The sequence below is a fragment of the Panthera pardus genome, unplaced genomic scaffold (assembly GCF_024362965.1).
Source record: "Panthera pardus isolate Hobbes unplaced genomic scaffold, ASM2436296v1 HiC_scaffold_5, whole genome shotgun sequence".
NCBI classification, from domain to species: domain Eukaryota; kingdom Metazoa; phylum Chordata; class Mammalia; order Carnivora; family Felidae; genus Panthera; species Panthera pardus.
Genome location: NW_026526980.1, coordinates 17233624 through 17261442, shown reverse-complemented (window position 1 = coordinate 17261442; position 27819 = coordinate 17233624). Strand labels below are relative to the sequence as shown.

Below are 27819 nucleotides of genomic sequence, written 5' to 3'. Positions count from 1 at the left end.
ACAAGTAGGTGGCAATCCTAATGATTATTAGCCGCGAGCGTTCACGGACCCGCAGGGGCCCTGCACCAGCACCGTCCCTGGAATTCTCTGTGCTGGGGGCTCGGGCTGCCGTTTCCCAGATGGAGACCCACCCACGAGGTTTCCGCCCCAAATCTGACGCCGCGGTTAAGCCACGGGGCTGGGTTTGAATCCAGGCAGCCGACCTCAGAGCCACCCTGTACCTCTGCCCACACTGCCTGCCCGCGTCCCAACCGCATCCGGCTTTAGGAGGCCCACGGTCTCCATGCAGAGCGTCCTGGGGTCCCGCCCGCCGGCCTCTGCCGCGCATCCCTGGCCGGAACGTGCGCCTCGCCGGGCCCTGCGCCCGCCTGGCACGCAGCGCGGCGCCCGGCGAGGGCTTTGGCACAGGCGGGTCTGGCTTCTCTCTAGACGCCGGGACCCGGCCCCAGGCCGGGCGTGGGGCAGGGAACGCGTGAACCCGTGACTGCCGTTGGCATCTCAGACCCTTCCGCCCTGGCTACGACCACCAGAAGCTGACGGAGAAGCTCAAGTCCAGAGCCCGCACGTAATGCCAGTATTTAACCGGGATGAACAGGATCTCTCCGGGACACAGGATGCAGGACAGGAACGGGGCCTCGGCAAACTTGGGGAACTTCTCCAAGTCGGGGTTCTCCACGTCAACCTGAAGAAAACACTTGCCAGGTCTCCAGAGACACGGCGGGGAGGGGGGAAGCTGCAGTGTCACCGGGGTCCCTGCGTACCCACCTGGCTCGTGTTGTGAAGAAGATGCGTGTCGTGTGGATATAAAGCCTCTGACTCCTGCGGCGAATACAGCCGGATGTACTTCCTCCCCGTCACCTGCGAGACGGTGCCTCGTCAGTCAGCTGCCGCCCCCACTGACCACAGGTCCCTGAACCCCCCAGCCTCCCGAACCTCTCCACGCCTTTCCGCGCGCCGCTCCCTGCGCCCAGACTGCCCCAGCCCTCCCACGCACGCTCCAGGCCAGGCATACGTTGAGCCTCCAAACAGATCACGAATCAGTAACTCCGTGACCGTAGCCGACGATAACTAAGCACCGGCCCGTGGCAGCCACCCTCCAGCTGCTCCAGGTGTGTTCTCTCGTTGAATTCCCCACAACCCTCCACGGCGGTTCAGCGTCACCCCTTTTCACAGATAGGGAAACTGAGGCACAGAGAGGCAAGCCAAGTGGGCCAGGTTCGCCCAGCTGACAGGTGACAGGGCTGGCGTGGATGCCAAGCAGCCCGGCTTCTGGGCCCCGGATCCCAGCCTCTCTAGCATCTCCGGGCAGAGCCTCTGGGCCGGGAGAATGTTCTCCTTTGTTAAACCTACCCGCCTAGAAAAAATCAGGCGGTTCCACAACGGATGCCTCTCCTTTGGCAAGAAACGCACACGCTCCTCTGTCTGGGTCTCCGGACACACCATCCAGTGGCCGGGAGGCCTCTCGTGGACAGAGGTGCTCGCAGGGAGACCACCCTGGTTCTGTCGGAGGGCAGGCAGGGGGAAGGCACTCGATCCCTCCCGAGATGACGCCCAGCCCTGCTCTGCCCAGGTGACGCGGCCAGGACCCCAGAGGGTCCTTCCTGGTCAGGGAACCGCATGTGGAGACAGCCCCATCCGGAGGGAGGGTCCCACGGGGGGCCTGGTGCCATCTCTCCGGTTCATTTTTGCCACATCCCTCTCTGGGCGTCTGGCCACCCATAACGTGGCCAGCCCGTGCGGGGCGGGGCCGGGAGGAGGCAGAAAGCCAATGCTCTGGAGCGACTCTAACCTGGGCCAGGAAGTTCTGCTGAGGGTCCTGATGGAGGGGAGAGACGGTTCCTTGGGGACCAAACCAGGCGTTGATGGTGATCTCTTCTTCGTCCCCGTCGCCCAGGCAACAGTAGTCGGGGATGCTGATGTCCCGCTTCAGCTCCGGGATCTGTGGGTGTCAGAGCAGACGTGGGAGGCCCAGTCCAGGCCCGGGGACACACGGGCCCAGGAGTCGACGGGCCAAACGCACACTGCCTGGCTCGGCGCTAACACGCCTGTGTCCACGTTTCACGGGACGGGGACTTAGAAACCAACTAAAAAAATTAATAGCTTAATTAGGGAAGAGTTACCATTTCATTTTCAGATTTGTTCCTGTCATAGGCATCTTCGTTTTCTGTTTGAAAAGCCTGAGAGCACTGCTCTGCACTTAACCCAGCTTGGGGCGCCTGGGTGGCTCAGTCGGTTTAAGCGTCCGACCCTTGATTCTGGCTCAGGTCACGATCTCACGGGTTCGTGGGTTCGAGCCCCGTATCAGGCTCTGTGCTGACAGCGTGGAGCCTGCTTGGGATTCTCTCTCTCTCTCAAAATAAACAAACATAAAAAAAAATAGGGGTATCTCATGGCTCAGTCGGTTAAGCATCCGACTTTGGCTCAGGTCATGATCTCCTGGTTCACGAGTTGAACCTTCCATCGGGGCTCTGCGCTTAACAGTGCGGAGGCTGGAGCCCGCTTCAGATTCTGTCTCCCTCTCTCTCCGCCCCTCACACGTGCATGCACGCTCTCTCAAAAAATAATAAAAACATTAAAATAATAAGTACATAAACAAGCCAACCAACTTGTAATTTTCTAAAGAATGCACTCTTTTTGAAAATTAAGTTAAAGAAAAACAAAAAAGAAAATGGGGTTGAGGATTTATCACATCTCCGCAGAGGAAGATTTTCCAAAATTGACTAATGATAAAGCAATCACAAGACATACATTTTAAATACGTTAATTGACATGAAGGCCGCTGACGTGGGAAACTTTTGAAGTGTGGTGAATGAGGGTTAGTGTAGAGAGCTCATACAAAATAAAAAGGAAAAATAACAAGGACCCCAATACGTGACTCCACAAATAATCAAAGGGCAAAACCCAGATATCACACAGAAACGAATTAGACATAAGGAAGAGTTCACTCCCGTTAGGGAAGAAATCTGAATGAAACGTCACTGATGCCACGGTTTCCCACTAATCAAACGAGCAGACTGGGCCAGGGATGCGGCCCAGTGGTGGTGAGGGTGTGGGGAAAGGGGGCCCTGTGCAGGGCTGCTGGTGAGGTCAAGATAAAATCATTGCGACAGTGACTGGGGACGGGCGGGTCTTCAGGGTGTTTAGGCTCCGACCCAGCCGGCAGTGAGCTTGAGCAGTGCTCCTTTGTGCGGACGGGCCGGGGGCCTCACGGAGGCTGAGGTCGGGAAGATCACCTCGAAGATCACCTCCCGCGGGGGCAAAAGGCTCCGAGGCTTTGGGCAATTCGACAGAAACTCAAGTCTGGTCCCTAAAGGGGGACAAGGGGGACCCCTCTGCTACTTTCTTCGGCTATTTCCCGAGTAACGCCTCCCGGGTCAAAGGGGCAGCTGCGGGCCGGCTTTCGGCCGTTCTTTCAGTAGCAGCCCCTCCAAGTTCGGGCTGCTAAGAAGCCATCCGTCCTTCGGAATGGCTGGAATGCTCTCCCCGCAGCAGCCTAGGAAGAAATACAGACAGGCTGCTGTGTCCACTGTTCTGAGGCCCCCTGTCCTGTCGGCCAGAGGGGTGGGGGGGATGGGAGGAGATCCCCAAGGCCTCTGGGGACCTCCTGCCCCTCCGCCACCAGGCCGTCACACCACACAGCCGCTTCCCGCTGGGGTCGTGCCAGGCCCTGGGCCTGCGGAATGCTGACGAGCTGACTGGTCCCTGACGACATGATCAGGATTTCTGAAATATGACTGGTTGACTGAATGGTGTAATCAGAGCCACTGAACTCAGAGACCCCCCAAGAGAAAGGAAGGCTCCCAGGATGTGACCTGATAATTAAAGGGAGGCCTGGCATGGTGGCCAAAATCTACAACATGGGGCCCCTGGGAGAAAAGGAAGAGGTTTTTGGGCAAGAGGTTTTGGGTGGGAGCCACTGAGCTCCGTGAAGGCAGAGAAGGCCCCAGAAAGCAGTGCAGGGACCCGACAGGCAGCACTCTGGACGGCAGGGGTAAAAACACATCTCTGGGGACCCGAGATATAGAGCCGGGTGGCCCTCCAAAAGGCAAAATATCCTCAAGGTTTGTGTTAAAAGCAATCGGACACTCTGCCTTCTACTTTTTTTTTTTTTTTAACTATTTTTTTTTTATTTGAGAGTATGTGGGTGGGGAGGATAGGGTGAGGGAGGGAGGGAGGGAGGGAGGGAGGGAGAGAGAGAGAGAGAGAGAGAGAGAGAGAGAGAGAATCTCAAGCAGATTCTATGCTCGGTGTGGAGCACAACTCGGGGCTTGATCCCATGACCCTGGGATCACAACGTGAGTTGAAATCAAGAGTCGGAGGCTTGACGCAGGTCATGATCTCGCGGTTTGTCAATTCGAGCCCCGCGTCGGGCTCGGTGCCGACAGCTCGGAGCCTGGAGCCCGCTTCGGATTCCGTGTCTCCCTCTCTCTCTGCCCCTCCCCCACTGTCACTCTGTCTCTCAAAAATAAATGTTAAAAAAGAATTAAACAACGAAAGAGTCAGAGGCTCAACGGACTGAACCACTGGCACCCCCACCTTCTGCTTCTAAAACTGCTTCCTCTTGTTCCAGTAAAATGGAAAATGGCTGCTCCAGGACAAGGAGCCAAGTTTACCTGTGGCTTCTCAGGTCCCCCTGGAAGGTGTGACTGAGGTCAGGTCTCTGGGGACCGTACGGTTGGACTCCCCTTTCCTTCATTAAGCAACAGAGGACAGGAGGCAGGGTCTACAAGTCCTAATTCGGGAGACCCGGGCAAGAGACCCCAGCCCACCTAGCCCCCACCTGCTCCGGCCTCTTTCATTTCCGGCGCACAGGCTCCTGGCGGCTGGCACAGCCCCCACAGGGCCCGGGTCCCCCGGCGGGACAGGCAGTGAGAGCAGCCCCAGCCCAGCGGCACAGTGGTGCCCGAGCCCCACCGAAGCTCACCAGTCGCCGGGGTCTCAATTCGAGTTCTCCTCGACTGCGCCTTTTCCCTCAACCCTGCCCAGCCACCTGCGTCCAGCCCCCGGCCGTTGGCACCTGTCTGACACCGGCCCAAACTGTTCAATCATCTCCCCAGGATGAGCCTTCAGATGGTTCCAGCCTCACTAGGCAGTTTTGAAAGTATGGAACACCATCGGATTCCACTTCTCTTTGTTCCCTTATTGTGCCCACGTTTAAAAATAAAGTCTATTTTTTCTCACGATGATGACTGTACATCCTCATTATAGACACTTTGCAAACTGTGGAGAAAACAAGGGAAAACTACTCACGGTCTTACCACCCATGAATCGCTGTGAATCTTCTGGGCCCTTTCTTCCTGTTCCCACCAGAGCTAAGGTCCCTCCGTGTCAGGGCACATCCTTTCTCGCTTCCCCCCAGCCGGCGGGCCCCCAAGTTCCCACGGTGGCTTCGTGAGCGAGCCCTGCACCCAGGGCGCTGGGTGACAGGCGTGTGGGGGGCACACCGCCAGGTGGGGGCTGAGAGCGTTTCTGCCAGCTCCTGGGAGGCTGGTGGGGCCAGCCTGTGACGCCCCCTTCTTAGGGCCGACTGGTGAAGGAGAGAAGGAGCTGGTGCAGGACCTCTACCCCCGGGCACTCTCCCTCACGACTGCCCTGGCTCTCCCGACAGATCTCCCTGGAATACCTCCTCTCACTGGGACCCCTCCTGCTCAGAAACCTCCCAGGGGCCCCCGCTGCCTTGCAGATGGGTCCGGGTTCTTGGTCCGGCCTTCAAGGCTCTCCCCGCTGGGCCCCAGCCTCCCTCACTACCTTCTTGCTCTGCTCTTCTGAATGAACCCTCCGAGGCAGGCGGCCGCTGCCGGCACTTGGGGCCCGCTCCAGGGTACGGCCCGAGTCTCGGTGCAGGAGCGCCTCTCACTGGAATGTCCTGCCTCCAGCCTGGCCGGGCCCTGCTCTTCCTCTCCGCCGGCCCGAGACCCCCTCCATTCTCCGTCTTCGGCCAGTCTGTCCTGAGGGTCTTCGATCTGGCCAACCAGCACTGGGGACCCACAGGAGCCGAACCCGGGCCCGCTGGGCACACACGGGCCCAGCTCGGGGCGACGGCCTCGTGAGCAGAGCGCTGACACTGGGTAAGGACGGTGCTGGGACCGCCCAGAGAACCCTCACCAAGGAAGGCAGCGACCCGCTCTTTGTGGGTCGGGTCAGAGCCTGCCACCCGCACTTGGCTCCCCAAGACCCATTCCTCAGGTGTGACCACACCGGCTCAGACTTCCGGCTCCACCCGCTGGGGCCACCTCCTCCCCCTTCCGGGGTCTTGGGGCCCCGGGGTCGGCAGGCCCAGGCTCTCACTGGCCACCTGGCAGCTTTGTCTGCTCCCTGCCCGCTGCTGGAGGACACAGGTGCCACACAAGGCTCTCCTTGCTCACCAGTGGGGTGGGTGATGAGGCTGTCAGGCCCTTTCCTGCCTTCTGGGCTCAGAGCTCAGGAGGGGAGGTGGGACAGAGGGAGAGCGGAAAAGACAAGAGGAGAGGGCGTCAGACTTACCTGGTCAAAGAGCTGGTGCTGAGCCAGGTACCCAACGTCCCTCGGCTGAGCCGCAAGAGAAAAACCAGAAGTGACACAGAAAGCCTGGTTAGTCGTAAGGGACACCCTCCAGGGTGCTGCCGTTAGTGGCCTCTCGGCACCAGGGTGCACCCGGCCCCAGACAGCCACCTGGCAAGGACCCTCGGCTCTATCCTGCTTGGTCCCTTCTGTGACCTGGGGGCGAATGGGACGCTCTCCCTCTGGGGCCGGGCTGGGCCTGGGGGAGACTCCGATCCAGGGCTGCCTCTGTAGGGGCTGCTCCAGGACTCAGCTTCCTCCCTGAAAATGAAGAGGCTGCACTTATAGGAGGCTTTTTCATAAATAAAAATGGACTACACTATATGTATTACTTTGGAAAATTTTTCATTTAATGATAACATCACGAATATCTCTTCAGGTGAGCACAGACATACGTGCCTCATTCTTTTGACGGGTCCATGTTTCATAGACGGGACAGATCATTATGAACTCAACCATCCCCTGCTGGTGGACATTCAGGGTGTTTTCCCGGCATTTCCACAAACAGTCTAACATTCTGGGCCTTCCTTATGTTTATGTTCTCCCAAAAGCAGAACAACCGAGTCAAGGGGCATGAGCATTCTAAATTCCAGTTGCTTCTGCCAGGTTATTTTCCCAAAAGTGAATCCCAGGTTGTCTTCCTGGCAAAACTGTCAGTGCCCGTTTCCTACATGCTGGCCTGCCCTGGGGATGATCATCTTGTGAGAATTTCCACCAGCAGATGGATGAAAAGATCTGTGCTTTCCACACTGGGCTCCACAAGGGTCAGGGGCTTCCTGGGAGGAAGGGCTTCCTGTCTAGGGCTCTGGAAGGGCCAGTGGGGGCAGAGCTTGCGAGAGGCTGCTCCCCCCACCCCCCTCCATAGCCAGGGCAGAAGTCAGCCTGGGTCTAACGGGCTCTGGGGCTCAAACTGTGTTGAAGGACACGAAGGCTCCTCTCTAGAATCCCTGGAGAACCTCTGTGCTTCCAACCCTCTCCCTCATTCCCTTGTCTTCCTTACAACTATGGAAGCTACAACATGCCAGACCAGGGCTACGAGGTGGGCACGGCCGGATGTGATGTGGTCTCTCCTGCCATGGATACTGTGGCCCAGAGACACTAACTTCGGTTAACCGGGCACTGACCGTGCCGCACTTACAGCTTGTCGCGTTTAACTCTCACAAATGACCCTGTGAAGTAGGTATCAGCCATCTCCAACGAATCCCAAAGTCAGGGCACTGAGGATCGAGAGGTTCGGCAACCAGCCTGGGCCACAGAGCCGGCAAGACGGTGCTGGAGTTAACGCTCTCCCGCCTCAACCCGAAGCGCACCTGCCTGCCCCCTGGCAAACTGCACCTCCGGTTCTGCGCTCCGCTCTGGGCTCGGGGCTTCTTCCCGGAAAAGGGGACCGGAAAGGGGGTTCACTCCTGCGAGCACAGGGGCAGAGCAGCATCGCATGCTCTCGTGCCCGGTTCCCTTCTCCAGGCCTCTGGGCGACAAGGGATGCAGTGGGGGTGGGTGTGGAAGGCGGGGGACGCGGGCATGGAAGAGGTCTGTGAACGCAGCGGGACGAGGCCGCGCCCCGGAGAACCGCACCAGGCGCCGGCAGAGGAGGCCGGACACTTGGGAAGAGAAGCTATGGGGCAGGAAGGGTGATGGTGCAGGGTGGGGGGAGATCTGGGGGGCCCTCGGGAGCTCACAGTTACGATGTAGAACAGTGTACAACGGGAGAGACCGTCAGCCAGCATGGTCACCACCTGGGCCCTGTGGCTGCAGCGGACCCACGATGAAACCAGATCAGAACTCACAGGGCCCGGGCCCGGGGCTGCCTTGGGTGTGGGAAGGGGAAGCCACCACTGCCCTTATCTGAGACGGTAAAACGGCACCACTGCTTCGGAGAACAGCCTGACAGTTCCTCAAGAACGGTTAAACACGGAGTCACCACAGAACCCAGCGGTCCCGCCTCTGGTACACACCCGGGAGAGACGAACACTTGTACGTGAGCGCTCACGGCGGCGTTTTCCACGCCAGCCAAAGTGTGTGCAACCCGAACGGCTGTCAGCCGATGCCGGAACACAACGTGGGGTCTCCATGCAATGGAAGGGTACTGGGACGAAGGACTGACGGCGGGCCACGCGTGGACGAACCCAGACGGCACTCTGCCGAGGGGAAGTGGCCACAGACGCCCACGTTTGATACGATTCCATTTCTATGAAATGTCCAGAATTGGGAGACCCACAGAAACAGGAAGCAGGCTAGTGGCCGTCTGAGGACGGGGTGGGAGGGCCGAAGGGGAAATGACTGTTCATGGCTACCGGGTTTCTTTGGGAGTGATGAGAATGTTCTGGAATGAGACACTGGTGATGGCTACAAAACCTTACAAATACACTAAAAAACCACCAAATCGTACCGCCCAAAATTAAATAAAATAAAAGACTTGAAATGAGTCGCGTTGTGCCCGCCCGGCAGCCTGCTCCCCTCGCTCTGGCCCACCCGCCTTCTGACCACAGGCTCTGAGAGACGGATGCCTCCAAAAAGCTGCCCTGCAGTGCCCGAATGTCACACATCCTCCCTGCTGTGAGCCCCACGGGAAAGGAGGTGTGGGGACATACCTCATCCCTGATGTACTTGCTGATGAACTCGTTGACCGTCATGAGCGTCTGGGACCACTCCTCGTCAGTGTACCTGGAACCAACCTCCACCGGGACAGTCCGGCAGCCGGCGACATCCTGGATGTACTCCAAGCTGGGAGACAGACGCGTACGGTCACCATCACCTGCGCGCTGAGCCTCGCCGGGCCCTCCGCTAAGTGTGCTTCACACGGGTCTCCTTTTGTCTTCACGGAATCTCTGGGGGAGAGGCTATCACCCCCACCGCACTGGCGAGGGCGCTCGGGTGCAGACACGTGGGGTTACGTGCCCACTGGCACCACGGAGCTTTGCAGAGAGATCCAGTGAGGCTGGCCTGCCAAAGCTCTTGCTGGGCGGTTCTATCTCCCTGCTGGCCAGGAACTCCCAGTTCTCTGTCTGCTCACCTCGTCTCTAAGCTGGGAAACCTCCTTGGAGCCAATGGCAGAGAGTGCAGCGGGGGCGCAGACAGGCCTGCGTCCTGAACGCCAAGGACCTCTGGCACATTACTTAACCTCTCTAAGCCCTTGGCCCCCGTTTGTAAACGGGGGCGATGACAGTACCTGTCCCACGGGAACCAGGGCGGACAGAGAGGGAGCAAACCTGGCACGTGCTCAATCCGGTAAAACACCCCTGCAGCAGGGCTCTTCCCACAGCCTTGGCGGGAACCGCCCCCTCCACGGACCCCCAGACACAGGTGACCCGGCCACCCGCCCTCACAGACCCCTGCTCCTTCCCACAGGCATTATGGCCACTGTCCAGCAGCCTGAGCCGCTCTTACAACCATGAATCCGGGGTGGGAGACCAGATGCAGATGTGAGGAGGGAACGAGCCCAAGAGCCCCGCCAAGAGAGAAGGGGACGCGTCTTGGGCTCTTGCTTCTGCTCTGAAGCCGCAAGGCCCCCGAGAAGGCCCACAGGATTGCTCAGATCCTGCAAAATGGCACGAACAGACTTAACGCGGCACCGCCACGTGAGCACTCGCTCAGACACCTGCTTTGCGCAAGTGAGCCGAGGATGCCACGTATCTTAGGACCTCCGGCGTGAACTTGGGGCAGCGCCATCTTGTTTAACCTCAGCAGCCCACGCGGGACCGGTCGGGAAGCGCGTGCGAGGCTGCATTTCCCGGGGGAGGAAGACAGGTGGAAGCCAGGTCCTGCAATGGGCAGAGGAGGCTCCCGGGCCTCACAGCCACCCACCTCCACTTCTTCATGCACGGCCACTGGTCGGCCACGCCTTCCAGGATCACAGGCCTCCCTGGAACCAGAAAATGCTTCCGGAAGTGCTGGAGGGACGGGCAGCGGAGTCGCGGCACCGTTCTCTCAGACCTCACGTCTGGAATCCGAACATGGTCGTGCCTCGCTTTCTGTTTAAAAGCAAAACAGAACAGCCGCACGTGCAGCGAAGTTAACATTCGGGGCCATCCGCCGGGAACATGCGTCCGTCCCCGGCAGGCTAGCTCTGCTGTCACGAATGGGAACAGCTAACATCTACTGTCACTGTCACTGCTGCTGCTCCTGGTACTCCTGGCCCTTTCCTACTAGATCACTTAAAGCGTCTGTTCAGGGCGCCTGGGTGGCTCGGTTGGTTACGCGTCCGACTCTTGGTTTTGGCTCCGGTCATGATCTCACGGTTTTGTGAGTTCGAGCCCCGTGTTAGGCTCCACTCGGGATTTTTCCTCCCTCTCTCTCTGCCCCTCTCCTGCTTGCACGCTCTCTCTCTCACAAAAATAAATAAATATTAAAAAAGAAAGAGCAGATAAAGCATCTATTTGATTGTAAAAGGAAGGTGAGGCTTTCACAGAAACTCCGCAGAGGAGACGTTACGACCCCAAATGCCGTCTGATGTTAAAGTACTCTGTCATTACTATGCGTTCCTCTCCCATCCTGTCACTCGTGAGGAGAGGACCGTTGACCCACCGGCAGGAATATGCAGGACGGATGAGCCACGTTTCCACGTTGCCACTCGGTCCCCGCGATGTCTTCTGAGGGACTGTGCCGGAATTTCCCAACCACCTCCCAACTGAGTGACCTGAGCAAGTTACTGTCTTGGGGCCTCAGGTTCCTTCTCTGTTACATGACCGGGAGACTAGGGGTCACACGTGAAGTGCCCAGGATCGCTGGCAGGAGCGTCTGCTCCCTCTGCCCCACACTACTGCAAGCATGTGCATCAGCTCTGCCCCCGCCCCCCTGCCCCCACTGCTGAACGTGTGTGCGCCAGCTCTGACCCCGCCCCCTCTGCTGCACGCGCGTGCGTCAGCTCTGCCCACCCTCACTGCACGTCTGTGCACCCGCTCTGACCCCGCCCCCCTGCTGCACGTGTGTGCGCCAGCTCTGACCCCGCCCCCTCTGCTGCACGCGCGTGCGTCAGCCCTGCCCCCCCCCCCGCCCCACCCCACTGCACGTGTGTGCGCCAGCTCTGACCCCGCAGCAGTGACGACTACCAGTCTCACCCGCAGGCCGTGCACGCGGCCTCGTGCTCACCATCCTTGTTACACCCTCTGCTCTCATTTCCTCTCACGCCCTCGTCAGCGGCACCTCGCTGAGCACCGTGAGCGGGGCTGCCTCCCCCCCTTTCCCCCCGCACGGAGAACGCATTCTGTAACAGCCTCTCTGTGACCCAGACTCCAGGAGAACAGGCCCTTCCGTACATATCATGCCCTCGGCGCCTGGCACATCTAGGCCACCGCTGGTGCCATAAAGCTGCCGAGCAAACCCCTCCCCCTTACAGGCATGGGAACGCAGGGGGCAGAGAGGAGTCAAGACACCTTCCCGACTCACAGGCGGTGGGCAGCTGGTGGGAACGTGGCCCGGCAGGCCGACTCCAGACCTGAGCTCTCACCCCCCCGGCTACACGCACTGCCCACCACCACCCGCACCGTGAGCCCCACCCTGGGCACGGGGCCACCTCTGTGTTCCTTTGGGACAGACTTGGCGTGGGAAAGGGCAGTGAACAGTGAAACTCCCGGGTCAAAGGACACTGGCATCTGCCCCCCCGTGGTCTGCATGTCTGCCCTGCCCTCTGAAAGGTCAACCCACGCACCCTGCCCTTGGCCCCCTGGCATCCTTCGTGGCACCGGTATTACATAAACCCTCCTTGTCAATTTCACGGCCAGACATCGTTACCTCGCTGTTCTTGCCTTTTTTTTTTAACCACAGGTGAGGCCGAGCATTTTCCCACACGCCTAGAGGTATGGTAAGTGAGGTTTGCCTGTCAGCGCTGGGACCCGAAGCCTGGCCTCCGCCCTGCAGGGTAGTCCTCATGCGCTAAACACTGGGAAGGCCACATGCCGGGACCCTGGAAGCGGCACCCAGCAGTCACAGGAACGGGAGATGGCTGGATGTAGCACGTGGCCCAAACGCGGCGGCGCGGAGAGCAAGGCAGCCAGGAAAGGGGTGACGCTTCCAGGGGCTGACCAAGAGCAAGCTGGAAGGCGTGGGCCCATGCGTCCCTCCGGGCTGCTGCTCTCTCGAGCCACAGCGTGTCCACCTCCGTCTCTCCTGAAAGGGCACTGCTTATGCAGACACGGGGGGGGGGGGGGGGGGGGGGGATCGGAAATCACACCAAGCGGCTCCCCTTCCGAATCCACGGAGACGCTATTTTCATGCCTCGAGGCCTCACCCCCCAGGAAGAGCGGACTCCTTCCTTCTAGAAAAACAGGACCGTCGGGGCACCTGAGGTGTGGCAGGCGGCAATCCCACCCAGATACCTTCTCGTGGGGCTGCTCTTGGGCCGGGCCTGGGGCGGGCCTCTTTCCCGAGGGGAGGTGCGCCTGCAGGACGGCCGCGACTTTAGTGAGGATGTCCCCGAGGATGGCCGCCCCCATCAGCAGGCCCATGTCGCAGACTCTCAGGGCTGCGGCCACGGCGCCGGCGTCCCCGGTCTCCTCGCACAGACACACGGCCTTCAGGAGGCAGCCGAAGGCGTACACGCGGCGCCAGTCTCTGTGCACGTCGCGCCACGGCCCCGTGTTGAGTTTCTCCCAGGAGTAGTCCAGGATGGCCTCGCTGGCCTGCAGACACTCGTCCCCACGGCCGCCGCAGAACAGCTCGACCGCTTCCCGCAGCAGCCGCACCACGCTGCGCTCCACCGTCTCCCCGAGCTGTAGCGTCAGCTCCTCTTTAGTGGGGGGCAGGAGCGCCCTGAGTGCCTCCCGGAGGGTGCCGGCTCCCGCCATGGGGCCCTCTGCCGGCCGGGTCGTGACGACAGTGCTGCGGGAAGAAAGAACAGTTAGAGCAGAACAGCGTGTCGCGTGCCCAAACACACACATTTGTAGATTTTCATAAAATCAAACTGGGGAGGGGGAGCTAGAGCTGTGATGACATCCAGTAGCGAAAACGTCACCCACTGAGATTTTTAATGTATATACTAATAGGCAATCTAAGGAATGGGAGACGATATTTGCAAATGGCATATCCGATAAAGGCTTAGTATCTAAAATATATAAAGAACCGATGCAGCTCAACACTCAAAAAGCAAATAAACCCAGTTAAGAGATGGGCAGGAGACATCAACAGACATTTCTCCAAAGAAGACATCCAGATGGCCAAAGGCACGTGAAGAGATGTTCAATGTCAGTCATCATTAGGAAATGCCAATCAAAACCATAAAGAGATTCCGCCTCCCACCTGTCAGAATGGCTAAATCAAAAACACAAGAAACAACTGATGCTGGTGAGGGTGTGGAGAAACAGGAAGCCTTGCGAACTGTTGGTGGGAATGCAAACTCGTGCTCTGGAAAACAGTATGGAGGTTCCTCAAAAAGTTAAAAGCAGAACTACCCTATGATCCCGTAATTGCACTACTGGGTATTTACCCCAAAATACAAAAAAACACTAGTTCAAAGGGATGCATGCACCCCTATGTTTATAGCAACATTATCTACAATAGCCAAATTAAGGAAAGATTCCAGGTGTCCATCGACTGATGAATGGACACGGAAGATGCGGTATATACATATTCAATGAATGTTACTCAGCCGTAGAAATTGAAATCTTGCCGTTTGCAACAACATGGATGGAACTAGAGAGTATTATGCTAAGCGAAATCAGAGAAAGACAAACACCATAGGATTTCACTCATGTGGAATTTAAGAAACAAAGCAAATAAGCAAAGGAAAAACGAGACACAGAGAGGGAGACAAATCAAGAAACAGACTCTCAAATAGAACAAACTGATGGTTACCAGAGGAGAAGGGTGTGAAGGGATGGGGGGAACAGGAGATGGGGACTAAGGAGTACACTTTCCATGATGAAAATAAAATATTAGAAGATTTTAAAAAATCAGAAAGCGATAAAAATAATAAAAATAAAATATAAAGTCACTTTCTATAAAGAGAGAGACCATGCAGACATCTCCCTTACAGGTTCCCACAGCTTTCCACACGTGTCCTTTGTGACACACGTCTCACGTGAATGACTCTACAACGGTCTTCTCTGCCAAGCGTAAACTCTTGTGAGGGCAGGGCCCCCGTCTGTCTGGGGTCACCCCTACATTCAGGGCCTGGTACGATACCAGTCTCACCGTGGGCACGGGATAAATGTGTATTCAGACAGGAACGTATGTTGTCCTTAACTGGAAAGCCTCCAACATCCCTCCTGTCTGGCAAACTCCTATCCAACCTTCCAGGCCCACCTTAAATGATCCCCTCTGGGAAGGCTGCCAACACTCTGATGGCTCACATGTCTGTCTCTCCAGGACTACTGGCAAGCTTCTCCGGGGCAAGAACGTGCCTCATTTCTCTCCATTTCCCTAAAGTCCGGCTCCCGGTGGGCACTCAACTAAGGCTATTGGAGGAATGGGGTCTTAACTTCTCGGGAAGAACCCTGGGAGTACAGAAAAACTACACAGAAAGGAAAAACATCACAGTTGGTGCTCTTCTATACGGACGGCAGGCCGGTCCTCATGCGTAAGCACTAACAGGTGAACAGGTTCTCACAGGTTTGTAATTGCTCACCTCTGATTGGTCACCTGTGCCACTGCACTCTGGGTATACTAACAGCTGTTCCATCCGCTGTCTATCTCATGATGTCAAGAAATAGGGACCATCATGCTTTTTGCAGAGACTGCTCTGCTAGGTAGGGGCCAGCGGACTTTTTCTGTAAAGGGCCAGATGTTACACGTTTTAGGCCTGGCAGGCCACGCGGTCACTGCTGTCGCTACTCGGCCACCGTAGCGTGAAAGCAGCCTTTCGCGGGATGTGAACAAATGGGCATGGCCGCGTTCCAATAAAACTTTACGAAAACAAACCCTTGCTTTAAGCTCACCAAAATCCTTTTCACCCTCTCCCTGGGCACACAGACTACATTTCCAGGTCATCCCTGCCACGCGACGTGGCCACGACTGCCAGCTCATGTGAACACAAGTCATGCAGCCACTCTGGGCCTGGCCCGCATACACCTCCTACAGGATTCTCCACGCCGTCCCTACCCGCTGGCTGCAAGTGAAGGACTCTGAGGCCCTAGAGGATGACACAGCCACAGCGGCCACAGGACTGGGCACATACACCCACGCTGGAATGCCTCATGAGCCAGAAAGAACTTGCATTGTGTCGAGCCGCTAAACTGCTGATGATGTGTGTCACAGCGGGTAGCTGCCCTGACACAGAAACTTCTATTGCTGAAGAAACAGAGAGGGCAGAGTATTCAGTTTTGTGGCTCAGAATCCTTTCCTCTTTCTTAACAACACTCCTCCGTTTCCTTCTGAGGAGTTTCATCTCCCCCGCTGAGGTCGGTCAGGTGGGATGTTGCCGGGCCGTGGGTGTGTGCGCAAAGCCAGGCGACTGGTTCTAAGCTGCCTCCCTTGAGTGTGAACTTTGAGCAGATCGACTGGACTGGAGGTGGCTGGTGCTTCACGGTCTCCTACCGGCCATTTCTGGGCCAGCCTGGTCTAGGGGCTCACAGTTATCGTCCCGGATTTCTGGGTTATGGAGCCCCTTTCGTTCTTACTCTTTTCAAAGGGCAATTCTCCAGCTTTCCATTCCTTCTGTGGCCCCAGTGGCTCTCCAAAAAACATCTTCCTTCTGTCAGCCAGGGTTGGCTTCTTTGGTCAGGGACCCTACTTGACCCACAGGAGTCACTGATATCCCCCACCCCTGGGGGATGGTGATAGGCAAGGAGGAAGACTGATAAAGCCTTATCAGATGTCTCACTTCCGATAAAGGGAAGAAAGCCACCGTTCCCCAGTGATCCCTGCCTCCTGTGACTAACACCCTTATCTGACTCCTTCCTCTGGAGCATGGGCAGGACCTGTAATTCGAATGGCCTTTGCAGATGCCATTAAGAATAAGGACCCTGAGATGGAAAGATTATCCTGCATTGTGTGGGTGGGTCCAACTTTATAGACGAGTCCTTGAAATAATGTTTCCTGGCTAAAGTCAGAGTCAGAGGGAGAGGTGATAACAGAAGGGCCAGAGAGACGCAGTTTTGCCGGCTCTGACGAGGGGGTCACAAACCAAGGAATGTGGGTGGCCTCTAGAAGCAGGAAAAGGCCAGGAAACGGATTCTCCCCTGGAGCTTCCGGAAAGGAATGCTGCCCTGCCAAGACTTTGACTTTAGCCGTCAGCCCCACGTTGAAGGTCTAATCTTACGAAAATGTAAGATAATGAATTTGTACTGTTTTAAGCCACCAAGTTTGCAGTAATTTGTTACAGCAGCAACAGAAACCCGTTATGACTTGCTTCCAGCCAACAAGTGTGCAAGTTTGATACATGTGGCTTTTTTTTTTTTTTTCCTAAGATGGCAGAGGTGATGGATGGGATGCCCCTTGATCGGGTCACATGAGGTTTAACTTCCACCGCCAGCCGACTCTCCCTACTGCCTTCCTGGCTCGTGTGCACTGATGAGCACGTGGCCAGTTGGGAGAGGTCCCCACGCACGGCGAACAGATGATGGCGGCTTCGAGCCAACAGCAAGCTAGGAACTGAGGCCCTCCGTCCAACAGCCTCCAAGAACTGAACTGTTCCAACAACCACAGGGGTTTAGATCCTTGTCCAGTTGAACCTCTGGACAAGAACTTCGTCCCGACGGACACCATACCTCGAGCCTCGTGAGATCCTGACACAGAGGGCCCCACTAAGTCACACCACATTATCTTGACCCAAAGAATCTAAGATAATAAGTATGTGTGGCTTTAGGCAACTAAGCCTAAACTGTCATACAGCACTAGATAACTAATAAACACCCCTATTCACATTTCCCTGACACCCTGGGACACAAAAGAACGGGAGAAGAAAGCAGTTTCTTTTAGCACCAACGTGCATGAAGAAGTCAGCAGCAGACAGGGAAGGGAAGACACAGGAAGGCTAGAGGTGTGGTCCCTGCAGGTAGGCTGGACAGCCCCATCCCTACCTCCGGGCCCCATTTTAACTCATTTCTCGCCAACTCGTGACTAACACCACCCACAACACTGACAGTAACACATCGTTACCTCTTTAAACTTCACAGTCCCATGAAGCCGAAAATATACAAAGTGTTTACTCCAAGCCAAGGATGCCCTAAGCACTTTTTAATTCTCACGGAAACTCAAAGAAAGTATCATCGTCCCCATTTCGCAGATAAGGAAGCTAAAGTGGTTAAGTGACTTGCCCCACGCATTGGGCTAGGAAGAGGGGACACGAGAGATTTAAAACTCAGGCAGTCTGGCCCCCAGACTTCCGTGATCCCGTGGGTGAAGGAACCGAGCCACAACATCTCCGGCCAGCACAGGATGAAGTTGGGAATCTGGGCTGTTTAACCCTCAACAAAACCCTGTAATGAAGGAATGATTATTCCCACTCAACAGATGAGAAAATCCCATCACTTCGTAGAAGCAAAACGGATGATCTTCCTTGTGTGTCATTATTTTTGAAGAACCTCTTCCTGAGCCTAAAGCAACAGCAATAACGTACCAATGCCCATATCATGGTTCTCCCACCCTTCCCCTCCCTCTAATCTTATTTGTCCCTCACAACACTGTCAAGCGGCTAGGGACGTAGATGATCATTTTCCCTACACCCCTACCTTCTTTTGCTGATGAAGAAACTAAAGTCCAGGGGAAAAATGAAGTGACTCTCTTATGTGCCCTGTCGATGCTCCGTGGTTTCTGTACGTTATAATCTTACAATGTAATCACTTACAATCTCGTGATGTGAGGTTTTACAGAGACGAATGAAGTTAAGATCTGGGAGAGTAAGCAACTTGTCCAAAACTACACAGTAACTGGCAGCGTCTACCCAGAACACTTTTCAGCTTCAGGGGTGAGGATTACATCAGCTTTTGGATCTTTGTATCCTAGCTCGGTCCCCAGTGCACAAGGCCTTCCAGCCGGCCCAGTGAATGATGGCACCGAGAGCCTCGAGTGGCACGGCCCTCGCCTACCAGGACGATTTCTATCTCTAGCCTCCCAGAAGATTCATAAATGTCTTGTGTTGGTCTCATTGACAGCTTTCTTGGGAGAGCTTCACAGCCCAAACTTCCAATGTGGCCTTACCCGCTACCCACACACAAAACCGCATGTGTGCCCGTCAACTGGCCTCCCTGGGTGGCTTCATGGCTCATCCCCTCAAGAGTGACTCACATGTCTTATAAAGCAGCCTCGAGAAGTCTCGGGGCGCCAGAAGACCTCAGAGACCTCATATCCTGGCTTCTCGCAAAGGTCGGCAATAAACCTCCCAGAAGACCACTTATTTGCCTGACTAGAAAAATGGCTTCGGAAGGGGTCCTTATGTACCCGCTTTGTAAATCGGTCTCTTAGTGGCCTTAAAAAACGGCTTCCCAGAGGATTTTAAATGGGCTATAAACCAGTTCCCTGGGATGCAGATTATGGATTTTGTAAACTGGCCTCTCGGGGTGACCTTACAAAACACCCCCTCAGAGAGCTCACAAAGGCCCTTCAAAGTGAGCCTCCACAGGTGGCCTCGTGTGCTGCTTTGCCGACCGGCTTCCCAAGGTGGCCTCCCTGCACTGCTTTGCAACATGGTCTCTCAAGGCCGTCTTGTTTGGTCTCCATAAACCTGCCTCCTCAGGCAGCCTATGCGTTACTTTGCAAAGTGGCCTTGGAGAGGGACTCATGTAAATGGCCATGTCAAACAGCCTTCTGGGAGAGGGCCTCAGGTTGGCTGTACAAAACAGGTCTCCTCTTGGCCACATAATATAACCTTAGTAATTAATTTCGAATCCAGAGCTCCTCGGTGAATGGCTTTATCAAACGGTCTTCAGAGATACTTATGTTGACACCATATGACAGAGTCTTCCAGAGGTGGACGCTCCGGGATAGCTCCGAGTTTGTTTTCAAAATGACTTTTCAGACTGGCTCTGTCATAGCCACTTGAATGGCCTCCCAAAGGGCCTCATGGCTGATCTTGTAACACTAGCCTCCCTGGGGCGCCTGGCTGGCTCAGTTGGTGGAGCACACAGCTCTTGATCTTGGGATTGTGAGTCTGAGCCCCACGCTGGCTGTAGAGATTACTTAAAAGTGTTAAAAAAATAAAAAAACCACTAGTCTCTCAGAAGGCCTTGTGTTCGCGGGTGGAAGCAACTTTCCACGGTGACGTGGCATACCGGTCATTATTTCTCTGAATAATCCTACAGCCTGATTCTACTGGCTTCTCGGACCCTTTCATTAGTTAGCCTTTTAAATAGTTGCCGAATCAAACAGCCTTTGGGGGAGGAGCCACATCCTACTACAGGAAACAGTCTTCCAGAGTAGAGCCGTGAACTGTTTCATAAACAGGTTTCTTTACATACTGGACCTTGTCTGAGGGCCCGATGAAACTCACACTTTGTGTTAGTTTTACAAACCAACCAATCTCCCGTGGTTTCTTTAGAGCACCAGGAAAGTGTTAGGTTCTACCCATCAACCCTCTCGGTTAGCTCCTGTTCCCACGTGAAATGGCCTTACAGAAAACGGCTTTCACTGGCTGGGTCAAACCCCTTCTTGATGACCGTATGAAACTATGGTCCAGAGAAGGTGGCCCCATGTGGGCTGTCAGCAGCCCTCACAACAGGCCATCTGATACGGCCCTCCACTGAAGACAGGTACAGGCCACACGAAACTCCTTTCCAAATGGCCTCAAGTCCTGGCTTTACAAATCAAACTTCCAGCACCCCCCATGTACTGGTCTGACAAAAAAAGGCCTCTTGATAATAGTAAAACAGTCTTCCAGAGGAAGGTGTCAGTCAGAGTAGTCTTGCAGCTTTGGCCTGGCTTTATTGACTGGCTTCCCAGAGTTCCCCACTGAACTGCCTTTTATAAAAGGTTATATGATACAGCCTTCCTGGGATGCCGGAGTGGGTCAGTTCACTGAATGGCCAACTTTTGATTTCAGCTCAGGTCATGATCCCAGCGTCACAGGATCCAGCCCCATGTCGGGCTCTACACTGAACATAGAGCCTGCTTGGGATTTTCTCTCTCTCTCTCCCTCTGTCCCTCTCCTCCACTCATGGGTTCTCTCTTTCTAAAACAAAACAAAACAAAACAAAACAAAAAAACACAGCCTTCCAGAGGAAGGAGTCAAGAATAAACTGTGTGAGTCTTTCAGAGTGGCACCGTAGACTCATCTTCTAATTGGCCCCCCAGAATTCCACATAAAAAGGCATAAGCAGAGGTTGTATAAACTGCCTTCTGCAGTCAGGTACAGGTGGGTTAATTATAGAATATATCCTACAAACCAGGATGCTGTATATAGGCCTTTTTTGTTTGGTTGGGTTTTGGCTTGGTGAAGGATACATTTTTCTCTTTTAAAACTTTTTATTCTCATCATTTTCTCCAAAGTTCTTTGTTCTTACATTGTTTGGAACTTTCATTTCTGCAAGCAGAGATTTCACAAGCTGACTACTGGGCGTGCTGTTAGTTTTCTTTCATACGTACGTAAATTTCAGCATTTATTTCATATTATTTAAATATCTAATATTTAGGACTGGTCAAGTCATAAACTGGGGGTATTCAGGCCAACTGAGACCGATGGTCACCCTAATTATAGGCCCTATGAAAAAGCCGGAGTGGCCTTATATTGTCACTTTAAAGTCAGTTCCCTAAAACTCGTCAGGTTACCGGCCTGGAGAGACCTCTTGTTGGTCACAGAAGTCTTTTTTTGAAGGAGGTGAGGGTGGAGGCGTCAGGTACAGAAACAGCCCCAGTGGTCTTGTGTCCTGACTTCGTCAACTGGCATTTCAAAGTGCCACGTGTACTGGCTTCGTGACATGGGACAGCTTTCAGGGGAAGGTCAGGTACAGGTTGCACAAAATAGCTTCTCTCGGTGGACTGTATCTTGCCATCTCTTACAAAAGGCTTATTTGTTGATGACAACAATACTCTAGGTACGGGGGTCGGATAAAGGTGGTCTGAACTAACCTCTCCAAGTGGCTTTTGTCTCCGCTTTATAAATCAACCTGATACGAACTTCATAAAAGGTTTCTTGTTGGTTGTATTTAACACAAAGGAGCCACGTATAGGCTACATTTTTATGCGTGGCTCAGGTCCTGACTTCGCAAATTCACCATCCAGATGGAGCACGTTATGTAAGCTGGCCTTTCGTACTGAACAGCCCAAGTGGGTTCTGCTGGTTACAAAACAATGCCTCCTGGGAAGCTAGGATACTCATCCCAGAATTCTCTTAAATTATCTTTAAGAACCTAAAGCAATTGCCACAACAGACTTTAAACTGGCTGGGAGAAGCGGCTTCTTGGAGAATCTCACCAGGATTCGCAGAGGGTTGGCTTTATTTAAGAGCCCCCCAGGGTCTCACAAACGTCTCCGGCTGACCCGAAATGGCCATCCTGAGAGCAGTATGCTGGTCATGAGAAGTGTCCCGTGGGTGGCTTCCAAAATAGGAGCCTCTACCTGGCTTTCTGGGAGCAGGCTGCCCACTTAGCTTTCAAATCTCTTCAATTTTATTGTGGCACTATTCCACATAAGCTGTGCAAAAAAAAAAAAAAAAAAAAAAAAAAAGAGCTTTCTAGGGAGCTTTATAAAACTTTCCAGAGAGATTTGGAAATATTTCCAGAAAGCTTTGTTTAGCGGCGCCATGGGTAACTTTGGTCTTCTAAGGGCCCCGCTGCCTCGGGTTCGGGCCGTCGGTGGGGCCCTAACACCTGCCTGCCCCCTGACCTTGGGTTTGCTATATGTAACCCTGCTGAGCACGGTGACTTACCTTTGCTGGATCCTAACGCGAGGGGCGTAACGCGACACCGATGCTCAGAGTTAACTCCTATTACTTACAAATCCCTGTCCTTCAGGTACCCCAAGCAGACGCTCCACCCGAGGGCTCACACCCCTTCCCCACCTGGGGCTTCATTTGTCACGGCCCACATTTGGTTTACAGCAACCTAGCTCCAGGCCTATGACAAAAGCAGCCTTGGTCCACTACCTGTAGGTACTGTCACCGAGGAAATAAACACTCGCGCAGGCGCACTAGAGTTCCGCCAACGCGCCCCCAGGAATCGCGCAGGCGCACACCGCTGGCCTCACGCATGCGAAATTACTGGTTTAAGGCGAACACTACGCACGCGTGGAACCTACCTCCTACCCGCGACGTGCAGACTTGGCGCTGCGTTCTCAGGGCGCATGCGCCGCCTCTTTTTTTTTTTTTTTTTTTCCCCCTCCCCTCCCCATTCCCGTCCCAATTTCTCTACTTTGAAGAACTGCCTGGGGATTTCCAAGGCGCACGCGCGAGGCAGTCTTTCCACCGCCAACCCCCCCCCCAACGCCCCGCCCCGCTGCGCCTTTAACACAGCGCCTGCGCAGTCCTCCCCTCTGCGTCTAAGGAGGCAGGGCTTCCCTCCCTCTGGAGTTGCTCAAGTTCACCTGTCTCGAGTTTGGGCCGTGTGGAGTGGCGCAGAGGCTGGCGACGACGTGTTCCGTTTGGTCGGAACACTCTGGCTCTCTCCTCCGAGGAGTCAGGCTTGCCGAAGTATCGATCACTCAGTGCTCGCCTGATCGGGGCGGAGTGCCTAGCCGAGCGCCGAGTGATCGATGCCGTGGCCCCGCCCCGTCGTGTTTACAAGGCCGTAGGGTAGAAGCGACCCGCAAGTGAGGGATCTTTTCCTGGTTTTCGATTCCCACGTGGGTGACGCCTGCGACTTCCTCAGCAAGGATAACTTAGTGTGCTAGTCAGCTTCGCATCCACCATTTCATCGAAACCGTACAACTAAGAGGATTCGTTTACCTAGTTTACAGGGAGGTCAGCCAGTGCCCAGCGAAATAAAGGGGCCGAATCCTTGTACTTTGGGAAAGTCACAGCTCCTAAATTTTTGCATCCACGGCCCGCAGGAGTGAGGAAATCCTGGGTTTCGGAGGGCAGCCAGAATCCTCACTCCTGCCGCCGCGGCCCCGACCCTGAGTGGTGTGGGCATCACTGCGGGTTTTGGTTTGGAGCACACTGCCCGTGGCTTCCAGGGATTCAGGACTTTTGAAGCATTGTACAGAGGTGGTAGAAAGTCCTGCTCATAGTGGGTCTGGAGTCCGAGGAGGAAAGGGAAGGGAATCATTTCCTGCTATCAAAGAAAAAAGTTACTCATGACAACCGTTAAAGGTGGTAAGGCAGGCTACCTGCCGCTGCAGTGGGGGTCTGTGATAGAGAGAGGTACTGCTGGACTCCAAATAATGACAAAGGCAAGTGCAGATTCATAGCCAAGGAGCAGGGTCTAGGTCAGTGGATGGGAAATTTTTAAGAGGAAGCGTCAGGGATAAGGGGAATTCTGCTAAACCGACCACCCAGGATTTTTGCTGCCGGCAGGCCAGGGTGATAAGATAGTCAAGGGTAGAGGATAAGAAATCGGGTCAGATACCAAGGGTAGGGGATTTCTGCTTAATCCAACAGGATTCTTGCTAAAACTGGACTCAGCAAGCCAAGGACAGCGCCCAAGGTCAAGGCTTAGTCAGAAGGAGGACTGAGAAGAGCCTTGTCACTGGTCACCAGGGATGTGTCAGGTATTCTCTGGGGCCCTGAGAACTCCTCGATGTTAATTATGTTAACAGTCCTGTTAGGTGGAGATTATAATGTCTTATAGACAAGGAAACTGAGGGTTGCTCAGGGCCAATTCAGCAGATCGGTGGGTTCTAGGTAGTTGGCTAACATTGTGGAAAACATACCAAATGAACTCACCTCCTGCCCTCAAGGGTCTTGCAGGGAAGAGAGATTAACAGATATTTATTGAGCATTGACTACACACCTTGAGCTTTCAAAGCATTTAAAAATATTAAAATCCTAGATTAACTATTATAATTTCCACCCCCCAGTCGAGTGGTGACGGCATTGAATTTTGTCTGAGCCCCGTGTCTCTGGAAAACAGTGAAGGTTGAAGGAATTTCCCTCACCCTTTTGTGTTCCAGAAAACAGCTTGCTGCAAGGAACCCCTTTTCCATGTGACTTCCAGAAGGCTCGTGGATGCTGCCCGTGTTTACCTGCGACAAGGCCGGGCACAGACCCTCCAAATTCCCACTCTTTGCCTCGTAAGTGATTAGCTGAACTGCTTGTCCCCAGTAATCAATCAGAGCAAAATGCTTGTCAGCCAAATTTCGTTAAATTCTCTCCTTCCTCCAGCCCCTGAACTTTGGTCCACGCCCAGCCTAAGCCAGCAGACGGTCCTTCTTGCGAAGAGGACAGAATGTTCTCTGATCCCCTGTCCCGTTATGCTACTCTTTGATCCCACTTTCTAGTTCTTTTCTGCAGCCTATAAAAGAAAAATCTTTTTGCCCAACCCTGACGATGCTCGCAAACCTTATTGATGAGGGAGCGTGGGCCAAGCCAGGGGCAAAGTACAGGCTAACAGCACCCCCTCCACCAGGTGGGATATGTGTGGTATTCCTCCAACACTCCTGCCTGCCCAAGAATAGGGGAAAGGAAAGAAAGCAAGTAGTTAACTGATAGAGATCACAGTCCTGCAGGACAGGAGTCTCCTTCAGTTTACGGATAACTTAGTAAACTGCAAGAAAAAGGCAATCTTTTCCATAGCCTAATCTCGAGAAACCTATAGATTCTATTTCCTGGAGCCTGAATATCACCCTCATCAAGATGTAAGGGGGTTTAAGTGCTTGCCATGGTGGTGTGGGAAACAAGGCAAATGAAAAATTAAATTCCCTTACTGCCTACAGCCATTAACAAGTCCTTGAAACAGAGTGACCTTCCTCTAGGAGCTCAGCTGCCTTGACGATGATGACACTTTGGTAGGGGCAAAAGAGAATCTTGGCTTAATATTATCCTGACCACCCCCCCCCCTCCCAGGATCCTGTGAGTCTCCTTAAACACATAAAAATTTCGGGGTGCCTGGGTGGCTCAGTCAATTAAGTGTCCGACTTTGGTTCAGGTCATGATCTCACAGCTCATGAATTTGAACCCCACGTCGGGCTCTGTGCTGACAGCTCAGCACCTGGAGCCTGCTTTGGATTCTGTGTCTCCCTCGCTCTCTGCCCCTCCCCCACTCATACTCTGTCTTTCTCTCTCTCAAAAGTAAATAAAACATTAAAAAAAAATTTTTTTTAATTCCTTTGCAAACCTCCTTTATCTGTACCACCGCCCCCCCCCAAAGATATATGTTAACAGTCATATTCCAGACTTAACGGCCCCTGATACACATCTGAAGGGCCTCATGACTGAGGTTTTACTAAGCAGTAATAAAAGATGTTTTCATAGGGGCGCCTGGGTGGCGCAGTCGGTTAAGCGTCCGACTTCAGCCAGGTCACGATCTCGCGGTCCGTGAGTTCGAGCCCCGCGTCAGGCTCTGGGCTGATGGCTCGGAGCCTGGAGCCTGTTTCCGATTCTGTGTCTCCCTCTCTCTCGGACCTTCCCCCGTTCATGCTCTGTCTCTCTCTGTCCCAAAAATAAAAAATAAAAGCGTTGAAAAAAAAAAAAAAAAAAGATGTTTTCCTAGCTAGCCCCTCAAGGTCCTGGAAACCTTGCTTCCAAAATTCCTTAGAGACTTACACTGTCCCTAACCCCCTGCCAACCAGAAGGTATATATATAATCAGTCACTTTTCACAACCCCAGTGCAGCTCTTTCTGCCCACGGGTCCTGTCCCCGTGCTCTAATAAAATCACCTTTTTGCACCAAAGACGTCTTCAAGAATTCTTTCTCGGCTGTCAGCTCCGAACCCCCATCGCCCCCAAACCCCGTCATTATGGTCACAGCTTTCTCTTTAGGACAGTAGACCCCTCCCCATTGCCATCTCCTTGCAAATAAGTCTTCCCTTACTATTTCCGCTTTTATTTTTTTGTTAGTCAGTGGATGGGCAGAGACCACAGGACCCCAGGCGGGACCCCGGGCCTCTAGGAGCCCAAACAGTCTCCACAGCATAGGTCAAAAGAGATGGGAACGCGGGACCCTCTGATTCTCTTTCATGATGATCAGGAATGCGATTGTGGCCCATAACATCAAGTAGGGAATGCCACCAGATCAGGCAGAGACAAACATCCCTTTTGCCAACTTGTGTTTTCAAAACTGGCTTGTTGAGATGAATTACAGGCGCCAATGAGACGTTTTCATAAAAGAAAAGAACCACAGTCTTTCACCAGGGGGCTTCACTTCCTGTCGTCTCTTTGTCAGCCCCCACCCCTCCCCCCACCTCCCCTCATCCCAGGCAGCCTTGGAATTGGCTGTGAAGCTGACAGAACCAATTGAGTGCCGCAGAAAGGCAGGGAACAAACAAAAGGCACCATTTATGTCCGTGTTTGTGAATTTTCTCCATTTGATCAGCGGCCTGCAATTTAAATATATCCAAGTGTGCTGGGAACATTTGTGGCTTAATGATCAGATTTATTGAAAACACACACATACAAACAAAACTCTAAACGGGAAAACAACATTTAGCTTGGCCACAGAAGAGACATTTGACCCCAGTTGCAGTCGTCGCCTCTATTCCGGAGCCTGTTCCAGGATCCGTATGTGCCAATCTATCGGCACAGGTGCCCCTTCCTGTTCTGTGTCCCCAGGTCCCCCAGGGCAGTGTGGAACTTCTTGAAATACAGGTTCTTGGCCGCCACCCCTGGAGTTTTCCCTGTAGCAATTCTGGAGCCAGGCCCAGGATTCTGCATTTTCACGAGCTTTCCAGACAACTCAGAAGCAGATGATGACTACATTCTGCGAAAGGCAGCTCCGGGGCTCACAGATGTCTGCAACGGTGGGTGAGGCAGGTGGTGGAGGGTTCCAGAAGCTGCATAAAGCTGACCTGAGGGAGAAGCCCAGAGGCTCCTGGCCAGGCTGGGTCCTCTCTCTTGCTGTTGCACAGACCCTCCTCCGCCAGTACGTCTTTGGATTGCCCGGGCCACAGCCAGCCCAAAGATCCTGCTCAAGACAGACTCAAGCTTTGCTCCCTTACAGACGAAACACCACTACCTTCCCTTCCTCCGCGGGTCCCAGGAGGCTTTTCTCTTAAACCCTTGAAAGCCAAAGGGTTTTGTTTAGTTGCTCTGTTCGTGTTGCAAATAATGCATTTGGGCACATATTCCAAGCGGGCCCTGGGCTAAGTGCTTGCACCAGTCAGCCATTAGCACGAATAATGCTGCGTAACAAGCCATCCCCGACCTGAGTAGCTTACAACAGTAAGACAACTGAGCATCTGGATGGTTTGGTCGTCTGAGTCCGACCCCGTTGGTCTTTGTGGGGCTTGCTCGTGTGAAGGTGGCCTCGCTCACATGTCTGCCAGTCAGCTGGCTGTTGGCCGGGGCAATGGAGATAAAGGTACCAGTGGTCACTCATCATG

General features: G+C 54.2%; 1 protein-coding gene and 1 long non-coding RNA gene across 6 annotated transcripts; one reads left to right on the top strand and one right to left on the bottom strand.

The window, feature by feature from the left end:
* Positions 1-5: 5 nt before the first annotated feature.
* On the bottom strand, positions 6-23060 carry KDM8 (lysine demethylase 8). Of its 5 annotated transcripts, none has more exons than XM_053894516.1 (9): positions 22927-23060; positions 12855-13356; positions 11065-11214; positions 10345-10511; positions 9132-9264; positions 6484-6528; positions 1790-1939; positions 766-858; positions 6-682 (listed from the first exon to the last, which is right to left on the bottom strand). In XM_053894516.1, the coding sequence occupies exons 2-9, from the start codon at positions 13320-13322 to the stop codon at positions 518-520; spliced, it is 1371 nt and encodes a 456-aa protein (XP_053750491.1). In that variant the 5' UTR covers positions 13323-13356; positions 22927-23060; the 3' UTR covers positions 6-517. The 5 variants fall into 5 exon arrangements, 4 of the variants coding, with proteins under 4 accessions (XP_053750491.1, XP_053750490.1, XP_053750492.1 ...); XM_053894515.1 differs by lacking the exon at positions 22927-23060 and adding an exon at positions 22274-22634; XM_053894517.1 differs by lacking the exons at positions 6484-6528; positions 22927-23060 and adding an exon at positions 22274-22635.
* A 36-nt stretch (positions 23061-23096) lies between these two features.
* LOC109256514 (uncharacterized) lies at positions 23097-24827 on the top strand. The gene is made up of 3 exons (XR_002075689.2): positions 23097-23302; positions 23942-24051; positions 24454-24827. It is a non-coding gene; the product is annotated as an uncharacterized LOC109256514 (long non-coding RNA).
* The last annotated feature ends 2992 nt before the right edge of the window (positions 24828-27819 follow it).